General features: G+C 42.0%; 1 protein-coding gene across 4 annotated transcripts in view; it reads left to right on the top strand.

The window, feature by feature from the left end:
* The window catches only part of RPRD1B (regulation of nuclear pre-mRNA domain containing 1B), a 123,094-nt gene that overhangs the window by 100,202 nt on the left and 7,114 nt on the right, over positions 1-15,778 (top strand). For all 4 annotated transcript variants that reach the window (XM_089673368.1, XM_089673370.1, XM_089673369.1 and 1 more), the window contains 2 exons: positions 4,332-4,458; positions 6,976-7,151. In XM_089673368.1, the coding sequence (XP_089529494.1) occupies positions 4,332-4,458; positions 6,976-7,151 (303 nt within the window). The remainder of the gene's footprint in view (positions 1-4,331; positions 4,459-6,975; positions 7,152-15,778) is intronic.

The raw sequence follows: 15,778 nt of genomic DNA, 5'->3' as shown, positions 1-15,778 counted from the left end.
TAATAAAGTATTAATAGGGACAGAAGAGGTGAGCTGAAAAAAACCTAAATTGAGCAGGCACGCGCTATGCAGAGAGATCTCACCACTGGAGTCCTCATGCCTACAGATTTTACTTCTACTTAAATACAAGGGTTTTCCTGCATTAAAATGCATTTTAGAGACATTGTCCTTTCCTGCGTGGCTGGTTCCCATCTATGCACTTCAGTTTAGTTTGTTTTCAAAGACCCATTCACATCTATGGAAGTGCACTACCAGGTGTGCTGCAACACTCCCTCACTCATAGGTTTGAATAGATTTATAATATGGTAAACATCCTGCCTAAGTACATATATTAAAAATGTCCTGTTACTACCAGAAAAGGATTTCCTGTGCCCCTCTCTGAATACGTACTATACCTGTGAGATCCTTATGGAAGCTGGGAATCACTGTAGTAGGCAATGGGAACTACGGTGATCCTCCACTAGCTGCCCGGTCCAGTGCCGATCGGCTACTCTGCTGCATTGTGAACACTGGAGGTTGATCACTTGGCATGGGTACCATTCAGGGAATGTTGTGCATTTTCTCAATGAATGAAAAGCATTCTCTGATTGGACTTGGTGGAGCGGCAGGGGGCAGTGAAGCTGCAATTTCCACCTCTTCTAATCAGGGAATGCTTTGAAAAAATTCAAAGTTTTCTCTGAATGATGCCCATACCAAGCAAGCGTCCTCCTGTGTTCAGAATGCTTCCGGGTAGCCACCCAGCATGGGACCCTAGTGGAAATCACTGTAGTAGTGAAGCCTATGATGATTTCCAGCTTCTAGAGGGATCCAATAGGTATAGTATAGAGTTACATTCGTGCAAGCTGGTTAGTAAAGATTGCCATTCCTAAATCAACTTTAAAGAGGTCCTAAAGCCAAATGTTATGTGATCTTAATGCATTCCCTGCATCAAGCTAAAAAACATTTTACTTTGTGCTGACCTCCATAATAACTTATACGATTCTTCAATCGATTCTGTGCACAGCTGCAGCTCTTCTCTCCCCTCTCTTCCTCTTCACACAGGGACTTGGGCAGCATCAGGTGCCATTGGCTGCTATCAATCAAATTGGGGCTTGACAAATTTGCTTCAAATCTAGGAGCCAGCTAAAAAAGTTAGGAGCCAGTTTTTTTTTTGTTTTTTTGGGGGTTTTTTTAGCGCGTAGCATGGGATGTCAGCTGCCGGAGTAAGGCAACGTTTAGGGGGCCAAGCGTCACGTGCTGCAATTTGCCGTATGACAACCGGCATAATGCAATTCAAATGCGTTCCATAGGGCTGAAAAGAGGTGTTTTGTGGGTGATGGGGTGTGTTGTGTCTGAATATTGCATTGACTCCAATTGAGGTGTTTCTGTTGTGAAATGCTTGAGGCCATTGCCGGGAAAGTGCAAGAATGTTTCCCTTAGCCCATCGGTGTCAGGTGCAGACAGCCACACGCTTGTACTGATGATGATTTGTGAGCCATATTGGTGCTAATAAAGGAAGATTAATTGCCTGTCAAGTAATGAAATAAAAATGAGAACATGCTGAGTTGCACACACAAAGCAAGCTGGGTGTTCTCCCATTCCTGGGCTGATCCTAAGCACAGCACTGTGTGGTTTTACAAGCCGGTACTCTTGCACATTGTCCTGTCTTTCTGCTTTTGTCACTCGCCTGTCTCTCAACTTCATCCTGAAAGGCAGGTACTTTTAGAAGAAAAATAGAATGGCCTAGATCTAAAGCCCAAATGTTTTATTCATTTTTGAATAGGAAATTGTTAAAAGCCTGTTCAATATTTTTCCAGTCTGTGTCCCACAATGAGATTTCCTTTCACTTCCTGTTGTCTGAAAGACAAGAAGTGGGAGGAAATCTTACCAAGGTAAAATAAATTCCCTCCAAAGCAAGCCATAGACGAAGCAGTTTTGTTTCCTGCAACCAAGGGTTGCAGGAAAGAAAATTGCTCAACTGTGTTGATGGGGGAATCCCTCCCGCAGCGCTATCATGTTCTTCCGACGGGGAGCCTTCCCTGCCAGCAGAACACGATTACTACTGGTGACTATAGTCTCTGGCAGTAATCGCATGCATAAAACCCAACAGGCTGGTTGTGTTGATTAATGAAGCTACTTCAGTGCAACCAGCCTGCCCATAGATGGATCGAATCTCCGCTGTTCCCTGCTAAAGTGGCCGAGAATCGATCCATCTAACAGACACTTCTTTGGAAGATTTCCCTTCTATTGTTCTGCTGACAACTCAAAATTTGGATTTTCCGTAGGGGTTCACTGATACCATTTTTTGATTCGCGGGTACGAGTACCGATACTTTGCGATATGCTTTTACATCAATACAAAATGTATAGATGCAAATTTCACCGCAAAGAACAGCATGCAAATTGCACAGGAATGCTATTCCTGTCCAGATCGCATGCGGTTTCCCCACTGCTTCTGTGTAAACCCAGACTTGTTATAGCCTGAGTTCACACAGGAGCGGTGCAGGAAACCTCCCTGCAACAATCCCCATGCTGAGCGGAGAGTGGGAGAGAAGGACGTGTGGGGATGTATAGCTTGGTGTTGGCCATAGGAAGATGGAGGCAGATGTTCCGGATTCCCAGCTGTAGGAGAAGAGAGAAAGCTGCAGCAATTCTCCAGATTCTCAGCTGTAGGAGAGGAGAGAAAGGCATAGGGATTTAAAATCCCCACAGCTTTTTCTCCTCTCCTTGCAGGGATGACAGTACAGGCTAAACAACTTTTGATTAGTCAGCATCATCTCGGTGCTGACCAGTCAGAAGCTGTCTAGCCCGTACTGTCATCTTTGCATGGAGAGGAAAAAAAGCCACAGGGATTTCAAATCCCTACGCCTTTCTCTCCCCTCCTACAGCTGAGAATCTGGAGCATTGCTGCAGCTTTCTCTCTTCTCCTACAGCTGGGAATCCGGAGCATCTGCCTCCATCCTCCACCTGTTAGCCAATACCAGTGTATACATCCCCACGACAAGCCTGGGTTCACACAGGAGCCGTGGGAAAACCAAATGCGATTTGGACAGGTATAGCATTCCTGTTCAAATTGCATGATATTCTTTGAGGTGCAATTTGCGTTCATACATTTTGTATTGATGCAAATCGCACAGCATAGTTATCGGTTTGGGTATCCGGAGCATTTTCATGAGTACTCTTTTTTTTTTTTTTGGCACCAGTACCAGTATTGGTGTATCCCTAATTTTCCCTTTTCTTTTAGTCCCATAGACATTAGTCAACTGGTCAAATAGAAGGAGTTTTTCCAGTGGTACTGTCTCCTCTGGATTCTTGAAGCTGGCCCACAGTGATACACCAACAATTCCGCACTTTGCCTGCTGTGTTCATTTGTAGCCTCCTGAGATATGTGATGGGGATATCAGAGGAGCAGGGCACATCATTCTGATTGTGGGGGGCCATAGTAAATAGATTTTTTTTTTATTCTTTAAAATGTGAAAAGAAAGATATATTGCAGGGTGGGGCTGGGTGGATGGAGAACAAGTAAAATTCTGTAGTCCAGCTTTAAACGTTACGAATGTGAAAACATGACGGTGTATTCTGTCTAATATAATCTTCTCCTAAAAGTGCCATCTACTGGTGTAAAGTTTTTTGTTTTTTTTTCTTGATTTGGTAAAAAAAAAAATGACTACTGTATATTATTGCCACTAGATGGTACTTATGATCAAAGGAGATATTATTGCCACTAGATGGTACTTATGATCAAAGGAGATAATAATACACAGAATACGATATGTTTTGTTGGAGCTGAATGGCTGTTTGTCAAATTAGTTCAGCAAACTTATACATAGACCCCTGTGTATTAAAACCATGGGTGTTATGTGCAAGTATTCCTTTGTATCTAATACATATTTTGTAAGCAGTGCTGGCCTTTTCCTTTTTATGTTGATTTATATGATGCCACCGTTGGCCATATACCTTTCTAGACTTACTGTGGGCAACAGTGCTGGACAGGATATTGAATGTTTGCAATGAAAAGCTGGCAGGGGTTCTAACCTCTAACCACTCTTTCTAAAACTAAAAAAGTGTGTTGACCTTAATTACACTTGTAAGTGTACGTCAACCTTAACAATAACTTCTGCTATTCTCTCCCCTCTGGTCTGATAAAAAAAAAACACACAATGCAGAACTGATGGATGAATAGCCAGTTTTTATATACCAGTACTAAGTTTTGGGGTTCTTTGCTTCATTTACTGTATAACATAAACATAGACTTTATAATCCAAGATGTACTGTGAAACTTGTGTTGTGTTAGCCCTGTCCTCTTCCCCGCTATCCTTTCATCCAGAGTGTGCTTTTACCTCTCTCCCGCAGACCGAGGATCTCATTAAAGCTCTGCAGGACCTGGAGAATGCCGCCTCTGGAGATGCAGCAGTAAGGCAGAAAATTGCCTCCCTTCCACAGGAGGTTCAGGATGTGTCTTTACTGGAGAAGATTACAGGTCTGCTCTCTTTTCTCCCTCTATGTGACTTTAGAAACTTAAGATCTTGTTGAAGGATGTGCTGTTGGCAATCAGGCACCATGTTGTAAATATGGGCAGCCGAATTCTAAATCTTATGATCTTGCTTTTATAGAAGTCTCAAACGGCTTATTTGTTGAAAACAACTTGTTTTTTGGGAGGTTTTTTTGAGTGTTTCTGCCACTTATTTTTTCCTTTAAGATATCTGTTGCTAAGTCCATCTTTTTTACCACGATTCATGTTCCAGCCATATTTAGGGTGAAAAAAGAAACATGGTCACCGTCCGCAACCCCCATCTCCAACTCCAACCCCCTACCCCTTACAAAATCTGGGGTTCTTTTCCCTGCAGGCTACTTTTTTTTTCTTTTTTCTTTTTTTTTTTTTGCACAGCCGCATCATTAATTAGCAGGAATCTGTGAATGAGGAAAAAAAGGCTAAAAGTCCCATGTGACACCATGGCAGGAAGACTTGTAGCTTTCAGTAGACCACAGGACATCACCATGCTTGTAGTCTATTGATTTCTTCTTCCAGCCCCATAATTGAAGGTCTGTACCTCAGTTCTGATCCTTGGATGGGGTGAGGTTTTAAGCATGACATGTCAGCCCTGCTTCTCCACCTCATCCAATCAGAAAATGCTCTACATTCATTCAGAAAATGCAACGCATTCTCTGAATGGTGCTGGTTCCAAGCTATCATTTTTCTGTGTTCTGAATACAGTAGGGCAGCCACTCACATGGGGCCCTGAAGCAAGCAGAGAGTAGCATTGTCTACTCCATTGATTTCCTTCTTCCAGGGGCATTGGTCAGGTATGGACCTATGTATCTATGTAAAAAAAATATCCAGACCTGAAATTCATTGTTTAAAGCTGACCTTCACCGGAAAGGGACGTTCCACTGTTCCTTCTCCTCCGCACGATTGAACTAATTTTTTTTTGGGGGGGGAGGGTGTCACGGTTCACCCACACGCACACGCCCACAGCGACTAGCTAACCGAGGCGCGCACGTGCGGCCGTGACTTGGGGTAAGAGGGAATAAGGGGGACTTAACTTTGAATATATAAATTCAAATTTATGGGAATATGGACGTGGGCTGGACATGAGTTCTTGGCCAATTGACTCTGGGGGGTGTTCCTGTACCCGCCCACAGGATGTTCTGGGTGCTGAAATGCCCAAAGTCGATTGTACCAGGACCAGTTTGAATCACCAAGTCGGGGATTGAATTTCCAACATTAGCGCATCAGTCCGATCACGACCATACCAATCACTGTTCAGCTATCGCAATCCAGCACCACATAACCATTTCCTGCATTTTTCTGGCATTCTACCTAGTCCACAAATACGGTTTTTACATGCACAAATACGGTTTTTACATGCCAATGTAGCCTACAGAGTGCCCAATCAGAAGGAAGTATTTTCATCTCTCTGCAACTAATATTTTGGCTTTTATGAGAGATGAAATCTACTCCTTTGATCTGTGTATTTTGTCAGGGCTCCCCAGACAGATCGGAGCCCCCTGGTGTCATGAAGCCAAAACGTCTGCGTTCCTCTTTTGAACTTCAGGAAGGTGGCAAAGTATAATTATAGACAAATCTTATTGGCACCCAGGTGTCACTTCCAGAGGAAGCTCTGTCCCTTCAGATGCTAATTGGTGACCATCTGTCTCTGAATACCTATGACTGAATATTTCTTTAATGACAAGGAATGAACTAAATTTACGATTACATATTGCTACAGGTCACATCTTATCTACTCAAATCTGTACATTTATGTCACAGGGACGTTCCACTGTTCCTTCTCTTCCGCACGATTGAAATTATTTTTTTTGGGGGGGGGGGGGTTGGGAGTGGGTACCTGCTTTTGACAGGTACCCATTCCCCTTCCCCTGGCTGTGAAGCCGCAAGGAGTCACAACCAGCTGCCCACAGTTAACATACTGGGGACCCAAAGACTTTTAATTTTTGCAGAATTTACTGACACTCCTTTTTAATGTTTATATTACCTTTGTAAAAATGTCATAGGTATTCAGGAGCACTCATCCTTTTAACTCTGCAACATCTACCAGAAGCTAAGTGGACTAATCCTTTAATAGTATTTATTCTTCATTGTGCATCTCTGTGCTTGCAGAGCCTCCTAACTTACCCATTGCTGCCAGAGCAGCAGGTTCAGATTTTGCTTTTTGCCATGCAGGAATTTTGCTCCAGCCAAATATTTAATAACTCGGTAAAGGGTTTCTGAAAGTATTCAGCAATGCCAAAATTTGCATTCACATTGCATTATTTTATCATTAATTCCAATATTAAACATTTCTGGGCAGGATCAGTCTTCTTTCGACAAGCCATGTAGATCTGCAGCCCCATTCTCAATAGGATTAAATTGGCTGCTGATTGCTGACAATGTAGTAGTGTTTGATAACTGAAACCTCCCGTTGCTTAGACTTGTTGGACATCAAAATCAAGGAGCATGCTCTTAAATTCCTGTAACCTTTGTGTTCTATTTTTTTAGATAAAGAAGCAGCAGAGCGACTTTCTAAGACAGTAGATGAGGCATGTCTGCTGCTGGCAGAGTATAATGGACGGCTAGCGGCAGAACTAGATGATCGCCGGCAGCTGGCAAAGATGCTAATGGAGTACACACAGACCCAAAAGGAAACTTTGAGCAATAAGGAGAAAAAGCTGGAGGTAAGATCACATGTCTACAGATGTGCATGAGTCAGAAATGAATACTTGATGGTTTCTATGTCTAGAAAGCCCTGCCTATTACGGATGACAACCTAGAGTTATCAGCATTCTAATTGTTTGATCTGAAATCCGGGATAAAAAGTATTGTGTAAATACAAGAAGCGTATGTATTCTTTCTTGAATTTTGATGTCCTTTGTGTATTTTTTCCAGATCTATGCAATTGTCCAGCTTCAACCAAGTCCTGGACTTTGCCTCTGTTCACAAGTTTCCAGAACTTTAAAGGATAAGTTCATCTTTCGTAACATGTTACAACCATATTCAGGTGTAACATGTTACAAAAGAACCGGCCCCCACTCTCCACCTATCCCTCATTGTGACAGCTAGCGGGGGATCTTCTTCACCTTCTAGCTGTAAAATTTTGAAAAAACATGGCTGTTCAGGGCTCCGCCCCTCATTCATTGTTTTGTGAAAGGGGAAAAATACAGTTCTGACAGCCTTTGCGGCTGTTGGGTTTTAGTTGTCAATGAACTGCCATGGTACTGTTGAGTACTCCGGTAGTTCATTGATTCTTCCTGTCAGTTTGTATCTGCACGCTTGTACGAGGTACGAGCACACAAATACACTTACAGGTCTGCAGGAGCTCTGCATGGCACCAGCGATCTGCTGATCACTGGTGAAATGCTTTACAGGCTTCCAACACAAAAAATAGTAAATGCACATGAGTTTAACCTGCATTTTTTAAAATCTGTACTAGCCCTTAGGCAGCCCATACATTATTCTTTTTTCTTTTTTTTTTTTTCTTTCAACCAGCAGGTTGAAGAAAAAAGATAATCTCGTTCCCCCCCATCCACATGTTAACGATGGATGGGGTAATCCTGCTGAGTTATTGTCAGCAGTGAGACTTCCCCACCGTCAGAATACCATAATACCACTGATCAATACTGATGACTATACAGTGCCTTGTCATGTTACAACCAAAAACGTAAATGTATTTGATTGGGATTTTATGTGATAGGCCAACACAAAGTGGCACATAATTGTGAAGTGGAAGGAAAGTGATAAATGGTTTACAAATTTTTTTTACTAATAAATATCTGAAAAGTGTGACGTACATTTGTATTCAACCCCCTTTACTCTGATATCCCTAACTAAAATCTAGTGGAACCAATTGCCTTCAGAAGTCATCTGATTAGTAAATAGAGTCCACATGTGTGTAATTTAATCTCAGTATAAATACAGCTGTTCTGTGAAGCCCTCAGAGGTTTGTTAGGGAACAAACAGCATCATGAAGGCCAAAGAACACACCAGACAGGTCAGGGATAAAGTTGTGGAAATGTTTACAGCAGAGTTAGGTTATAAAAAAAAAAAATCCCATGCTTTCAACATCTCACTTCAATCCATCATCCGAAAATGAAAAGCATATGACACAACTGCAAACCTACCAAGACATGGCCGTCCACCTAAACTGACAGGCCGGCCTTGAACAGCATTAATCAGAGAAGCAGCCAAGAGGACCAGTGTAACTCTGGAGGAACTGCAGAGATCCACAGCTCAGGTGGGAGAATCTGTCCACAGGACAGCTATTGTTCGAGCACTCCACAAATCTGGCCTTTATGGAAGAGTAGCAAAAAGAGAGTCATTGTTGAAAGAAAGCCATAAGAAAGCACAACGCTATGTGTGGTGGAAAACTAACACTGCACATCACCCTGAACATACCATCCCCACCGTGAAATATGGTGGTGGCAGCATCATGTTGTGGTGATGCTTTTCTTCAGCGGGGACAGGGAAGCTGGTCAGAGTTGATGGGAAGATAGATGGAGCCAAATACAGGGCAATCTTAGAAGGAAACCTGTTAGAGTCTGCAAAAGACTTGAGACTGGGGTGGAGGTTCGCCTTCCAGCAGGACAACAACCCTAAACATACAGCCAGAGCTACAATGGAATGCTTTAGAGCAAAGCATATTCATGTGTTAGAATGACCCAGTCAAAGTCCAGACCTAAATCCAATTAAGATCTGCGGCAAGACTTGAAAATTGCTGTTCAGACGCTCTCCATCCAATCTGACAGAGCTTGAGCTATTTGCAAAGAAGAATGGGCACAAATTTCACCCTCTAGATATGCAGAGCGGCTAGAGACATCCCCAAAAAGACTTGCAGCTGGAATCGCAGCGAAAGGTGGTTCTACAAAGTATTGACTCCGGAGTGAATACAAATACGTGCCACACTTTTCAGATATTTATTTGTAAAAAATAATTTATCATTTTCCTTCCACTTCACAATTATGTGCTGCTTTGTGTTGGTTAATCACATAAAATCCCAATAAAAAACATTTAAGGTTTTGGTTGTAACATGACAAAGTGTGGAAAATTTCAAGGGGTATGAATACTTTTTCAAAGCTCTTTAGCCAGCAGCACTGATTAATTGGGAAAAATCCAAGAGACTGTTTACATAGACGTCATTCAGTAGTTGGGGTTCTGTACAACCACTCTCCCCATACATTCATCCAGCAGGGACCAGCCAAATTTCGATCCATGTATAGGCTGGCCTTAGTAAAGCAAATAGATGAGAGAAAAATAAAACTGTTGCCCACAGCAACTATTGCGTTTCCGACTTTCATTTTCTTGACTACTCTGAATGAAAGACCATTATAATTTTATTTACATTTTGATGCCCCCTGCTTTGGGACCACAGAGGAGCATAGACACGGGAAGTGTTTTATCGCTTTGTGTCCAAATCCACAAGGTGAGACTGGCGGAAAGCGATGGTCAAAGTGATTAACTGCAGAAAAGTTTGGCTACTAGGGACCTGTTTATCAAGCTGGAGAAAATTCCTCTTGGAGTGGTCTCTCTGCAGAATGCTGACACACCACCTTCTGATTCAGAGCTAGATCTGTCTGATCAGCAAACATCTGCAGGAATCTGCAACGTGAATAAAACTCATTGCAGTGCACATGAAAACTGATGTCTCTGCAAGTGAAATCTGCGTCAGTTTTCATCAGTTTTTCTGCACGTTTGTTGCCTGAGGCCCAACTTTTTTTTTTTTTTTTTCAGCTAGAATAAACAGGGAGTTCAATTGGACTTTAGTTTATCTCTGTTAAAGCTGTTCTTGTTATTCCGTGACCTCCCATGCACCCTTATCAGTTTTTACTCTGGTACAGTTCCCGAAAAAAAAAATGCTGAATAAAGCATGAATCATTATATAAAACCATGTAACTGTCATCCTGTACACAGCAGATAAGTGTTAGTGCCGCACAAGTTCTTCAAAAGATCTTCCTGCTTTTGAAAATGGGAGTAAAAGGGGTGAGAGGTTATAGATGACATCTGCAAATTAATTAAATCAAATTTCTTAAGTTCTTGTTTGCACCTGTGCCTCGTTATTGCCTTCACCTTCAACCTCTGAGTGGTGATTGGGTGCAAATGTGCTTAATGAGAACGAGGCTTTCCCAGGGTTTGCATAATTAAATAGTATATTAAAGGGAAAGCTCAAGGCAGTCATCTATACTGCTGAAATGCAGAGTATGTGAATACCTACCTGGATTTAAACTCAACCCTAGGCAGATATAAAGAACACAAATGAAAGCAGCTCTGTAATCATGAACACATTATTAAAGTAGATCTGTATTCATGTCTGCTCCAGCAATGTGACATTTGCAAGCTTCCTTGCAGGCATGACCTCTTTGTGCTGGCTTTATCCAGGTGTGGGATCTTCAGCCATCTTGAATTACCAGACCAACATGATGTAACTCCCATGCATGCACACGGCAGTTTATTCCTTCCCACAGATGCCGAAATTGTGCATTCAGCCAATCGGACCAAAAAAGAGAGTGGTCGCCCCTTGTAATGACCACAGCGGGTATGCAAACTCCAGAAATGAAAGAGTAAATATCTTGCTTTTAAAATTCCAGAGAGATGTAAGGAAGTGTCACGTGGTTTAACTCTATGGTATCTACGAAAAACGGAAATGTCAGTTTTGGAAGGACTTACCCCTGAAAATAAAGACATGGGGTTTCTAGGCTTGGAAACTGCAGAAGGAATAAAAGAAGAGCGCTCTGGCCTAGCGCATTATCCCAGATAACTCTTTATTACAACGTAGATTAAATAGTACTCAAGAACAAGTGATGATAGTTTGTGGAGAAATAAACTTTGTGACTGTCAATTTCTATGCAAAGAGCCAAAGGACCTGACATCAATGAAGTGCCATCCAGGGCCAAATGCGTTGACGCGTTTCGAGGGGAAACCCTCTTCCTCAGAGCCAAGGGAACTTATTCCCCCTCTCTCAATATATCACTCAAAGTATTAGGAAGATGAACCATAGCTCCTCTCTCCTGCAGGGGATGAGGTCACTGTGCATACATCACACAACGACAATAATGATGATAATAATAATAGTAAGCAGTAAGAAAAAGCAATAGACAAATCAACCTTACAAATGTGTATGTATATGCATACCGGATACCTCCAATAGGGGAGCTAAAGGATGGTGTCCCTGTAGTCTCATGGTGTACACATCTCTGGCTCTTCTCTGTATGGTCTGGAGGACCGGGTGTGATGTCATGCGATGCCGGAAGTGCTTGTTGGAACGCACTTCCGGTCCCAACTTCCTGGTGGATGATGGCATGCGGTCCACACTGGCCTGCAGGTTCCCTGGGGGCTCACAGGCTTCCCATATTCCATCAGTTGTACATATCATTCTTCCAGTGTCCATCCCGGCTTGCAGGGCGAATAGCACTAGCTCATTATGCACCTGAACAGGTAGTCTGTGTATATTTACTGTGTATCCGTCCACTTAGATATTCTGTCCTCTAGCACCAACACTAGGACATCTACCATACATCAACCCATTTACATGCTCTGTCTTTAAGCAGTAATTCCCTGTCAGTTGTATATTCATGCCTCTGGTTTTTTGGTCATTCTAAAATGTGACAATTACCCCCAATATAAGTGGAATTGGATTTATATCTCTAGCTCTATTCATCAAGGCTATTACCCTTGTGTTCTTCGTGGGGGAAATGTCTTTTTATTTATTTATGCATATACATACACATTTAGAAGGTTGATTTGTCTATTACTTTTTATTACTGCTTACTATTATTATTATTATCATTATTGTCATTGTGTGATCTATGCACAGTGACCCCACCTCCTGCAGGAGGGAGGAGCTACGGGTTATCTGCCTAATACTTTGAGTGATATATTGGGAGAGAGGGCATAGATTCCCTTGGCTGTGAGAAAGAGGGTTTTCCCTCGAAACGCGTGAGTTGCATTTGGCCCTTGACGGCACTTCATTGATGTCAGGTCCTTTGGCTCTTTTGTGGAGAAATGCACTTTGTGACTGTCCATCTCTATGCGAACTATCATCACTTGTTTGTGAGTACTATTTTATCTACATTTTAATAAACAGTTATCTGGGATATAAAATATATAACAAAGTGAGCGCTCCTTTTAAAAAAGTAAAAGTAAGCAGCTCATAGCACTAGAGGAGATCACAACCGCCTCAGGTATAAATAAAGTGCAGCGCTAAAAATCAACAAGCAGAAAGTTCGATCTAAAAAATTTGATCTTTAAAATTCATTATCAAATGTTCGTAAATTATTTCAATCGATACAATAATATAGTAGACACAGCTATGAGGAATCCGGAAGAAATGGCAGAAATGCGCACTCACCGACCGCGCAACTGCGAAGTTGCTTCGGGGATACCGGTTTCCATGGCATTTTGATTTTTCCGCTAAACCGACCAGATGCTGTCCAATGGTGTAGCAGAGTACCCGGTTGATTCATCCCGATCCTAAGGAGGCCCTGTGAGTCCAGCAGATTATCGTTTGATGACACCCCTTCCTGAGGGAGAATGACATCTGCGGAATTTAATACACACATGCGCATTTCCTATGCGCGGTCGGTGAGTGCGCATTTCCTGTGCGCGGTCGGTGAGTGCGCATTTCTGCCATTTCTTCCGGATTCCTCATAGCTGTGTCTACTATATTATTGTATCGATTGAAATAATTTACGAACATTTGATAACGAATTTTAAAGATCAAACTTTTTAGATCGAACTTTCTGCTTGTTGATTTTTAGCGCTGCACTTTATTTATTTAGTTATCTGGGATAATGCGCTAGGCCAGTGCGCTCTTGTTTTATTCCTTCTTGCAGTTGCTTCTGGACACCCCCTGTCGTTGAGAGCTGCAAGGCTTTAGCCTACCTGCTGGAATCTCGTATAGGTCTGAGCTTCACCGAATGTTTCTGTTCCCAGCCTTCCACACTTATGTGCATGAGCTGTTGACATTGTTTCTAGGCTTGGAAAAACTGAACTAGTGTTTCATACATTTACTGGAGGACAATATAATGATATATAGAAACACATGGTTAGAAAAATGTTTGAGGACAGGTCTGGAATTCACCCCTACGCTGGGGGAGACTCACTGACTTAGCAGTGTTTGTCCTTTTCCATTCCCTGAAGAGATACCATGTTTGATGAGATGACATGTGGTGGGAAATCAGGCTTGGTGAGGTTTGTTTATGTTTGTGTGAGTAATAAAGCAAATATCACTGGGGACATTGTGGACTTTACAGAATCTGATAATCCATTAGTGGACACTGCATTAACAGCACTGGATGGTTAGAAGCATGTTCTTGAAAGAGCTGCTGCACATAAAAGGAAAAGTTCTGTACTTGAAATATAATAGTATAAATAATATATATGCACACTACAGAATTCTATATTACTACAAGGAGAGGTTCCAACCAGATATTCCCAGATCTTGAAGATTTATTAGATGTTGTGTGTACCTTTTTTAAAGGGTAAGTTCACCTTTTCACAAAAAATGAAAAGGTGAGCTAACACCAATCGGCTTGTTATATGGACAGTTGGAAGGCAGGAGAAATAGTGGGGGTACCCAAGAAGAAGAGGATAGGGGCTGCATTCTGCAATCATTGCACAGAGCAGATACTGGAAGTATGACATGTTTAATATTTAAAGGATAAGTTCACCTTTCATAACATCGCACCCTCCGATCCCCTGTTGTGACACCCCCCACCCACCACTAGCTGTCACAATGTTAACCACTTCAGGTCTGGACACTTTTACCCCCTTCCTGTCCAGGCCAATTTTCAGCTTTCAGTGCTATCACATTTTGAATGAGAATTGCGCGGTCATGCAACACTGTACCCATATGAATTTTTTAGCATTATATTTGAGACAGATAAAGCTTTATTTTGGTGGTATTTATTCACCACTGGGATTGTTTTTTTGCTATGTAAATGAAAAAGTCCAAAAATTTTGAAAAAAAGTGTTTTGTTTTTTATAAAATTTTGCAAATAAATAATATTTCATCATAAATCTTGGCCGTTTTATCTTTTTAGTAAAAAAAAACCCAAATTGTGACACCCCCCACCCACCACTAGCTGTCACAATGTTAACCACTTCAAGTCCGGACACTTTTACCCCCTTCCTGTCCAGGCCAATTTTCAGTTTTCAGTGCTATCACACTTTGAATGACAATTGCGCGGTTATGCAACACTGTACCCATGTGAATTTTTTAGCATTTTTTGAGACAGATAAAGCTTTATTTTGGTGGTATTTATTCACCACTGGGATTTTTTTTTTTTGCTATGTAAATGGAAAGTCCCAAAATTTTGAAAAAAAGTTTTGTTTTTATAAAATTTTGCAAATAAATAATATTTCATCATAAATCTTGGCAAAGATTTATTCTGTTTTTATCTTTTTAGTAAAAAAAAATAGCCCAAATTCGTTTATAACCAAAAATTATAACTTTTAAAAATAATTTTTTAAATTTTTATTTTATTTTTTATATTTATTTTTTTTAGCTACTGTCACCTTAGCAGTACAGTGTCACCATGGTGACACTGTACTACTTGTGGGGGGTGATGAAAATTTTTTTTTTTACACCCATAAAGGCTGTAAAATCAATCATTTCTCCTCTCTGGTTGCATTCTTGCAGCCATTGAGAACTACTGTGTGAGCTGTGATTGGTCACAGCTTGTCACATGGTACAAGGCTGTTTTAAATAGCCTTGTACCATGTGACCTCTGTGATCATTCACAGATTTCACACGTAGTAAGCAATGATGTCACAAGTGACATCTTGCTTACTACTCTGCATGTGATCACTGATTAGCCAATCAGTGAGCACATGATCGGGACCTTGCACAGAGGTCCCGTCCGACGATCGGTGTTCCACTGGGTCTGGAGGACACAACGGGCACCAGATCACGGTGCTGATCGCTCCCAGGGAGTGTGCACAAGCAGGGGGCGGGGAGGCCATTTATAAAAGGCCACCCGACCCTGCACTGCCATCGTCCGGCCGTTTATATACAATGGCCGGACGGGAGGTGGTTAAAAAAAAACCACTGGGGCAGGGGCAGACTAACCATTTGGAAACTCGGGCACTGCCCGAGGGCCTGGGGTCAGTAGGGGGCCCCATGAGATGCCCCTGGTACCTTTTTCATAGGCTTTTTTGAGTTTGGGCAGGGACGCAGGGGCCCCATGATCCCCTATTGCCCGGGGGCCCCATAAGTTGTCAGTCCGCCCCTGCACACGGGTGGAGCCCGTTCTGTGAATGGGAAGACTACAAGTCCCGACAGCCTTTGCTGTTGAGTGCTGGTAGTTAATTG

The sequence above is a fragment of the Staurois parvus genome, unplaced genomic scaffold (genome assembly GCF_062004578.1).
Source record: "Staurois parvus isolate SC_StPar_1 unplaced genomic scaffold, SC_StPar_1.0 ptg000137l, whole genome shotgun sequence".
Taxonomy (NCBI): Eukaryota; Metazoa; Chordata; class Amphibia; order Anura; family Ranidae; genus Staurois; species Staurois parvus.
Note: the sequence above shows the minus strand (reverse complement) of the source record. Positions and strands in the feature narration are given on the sequence as shown.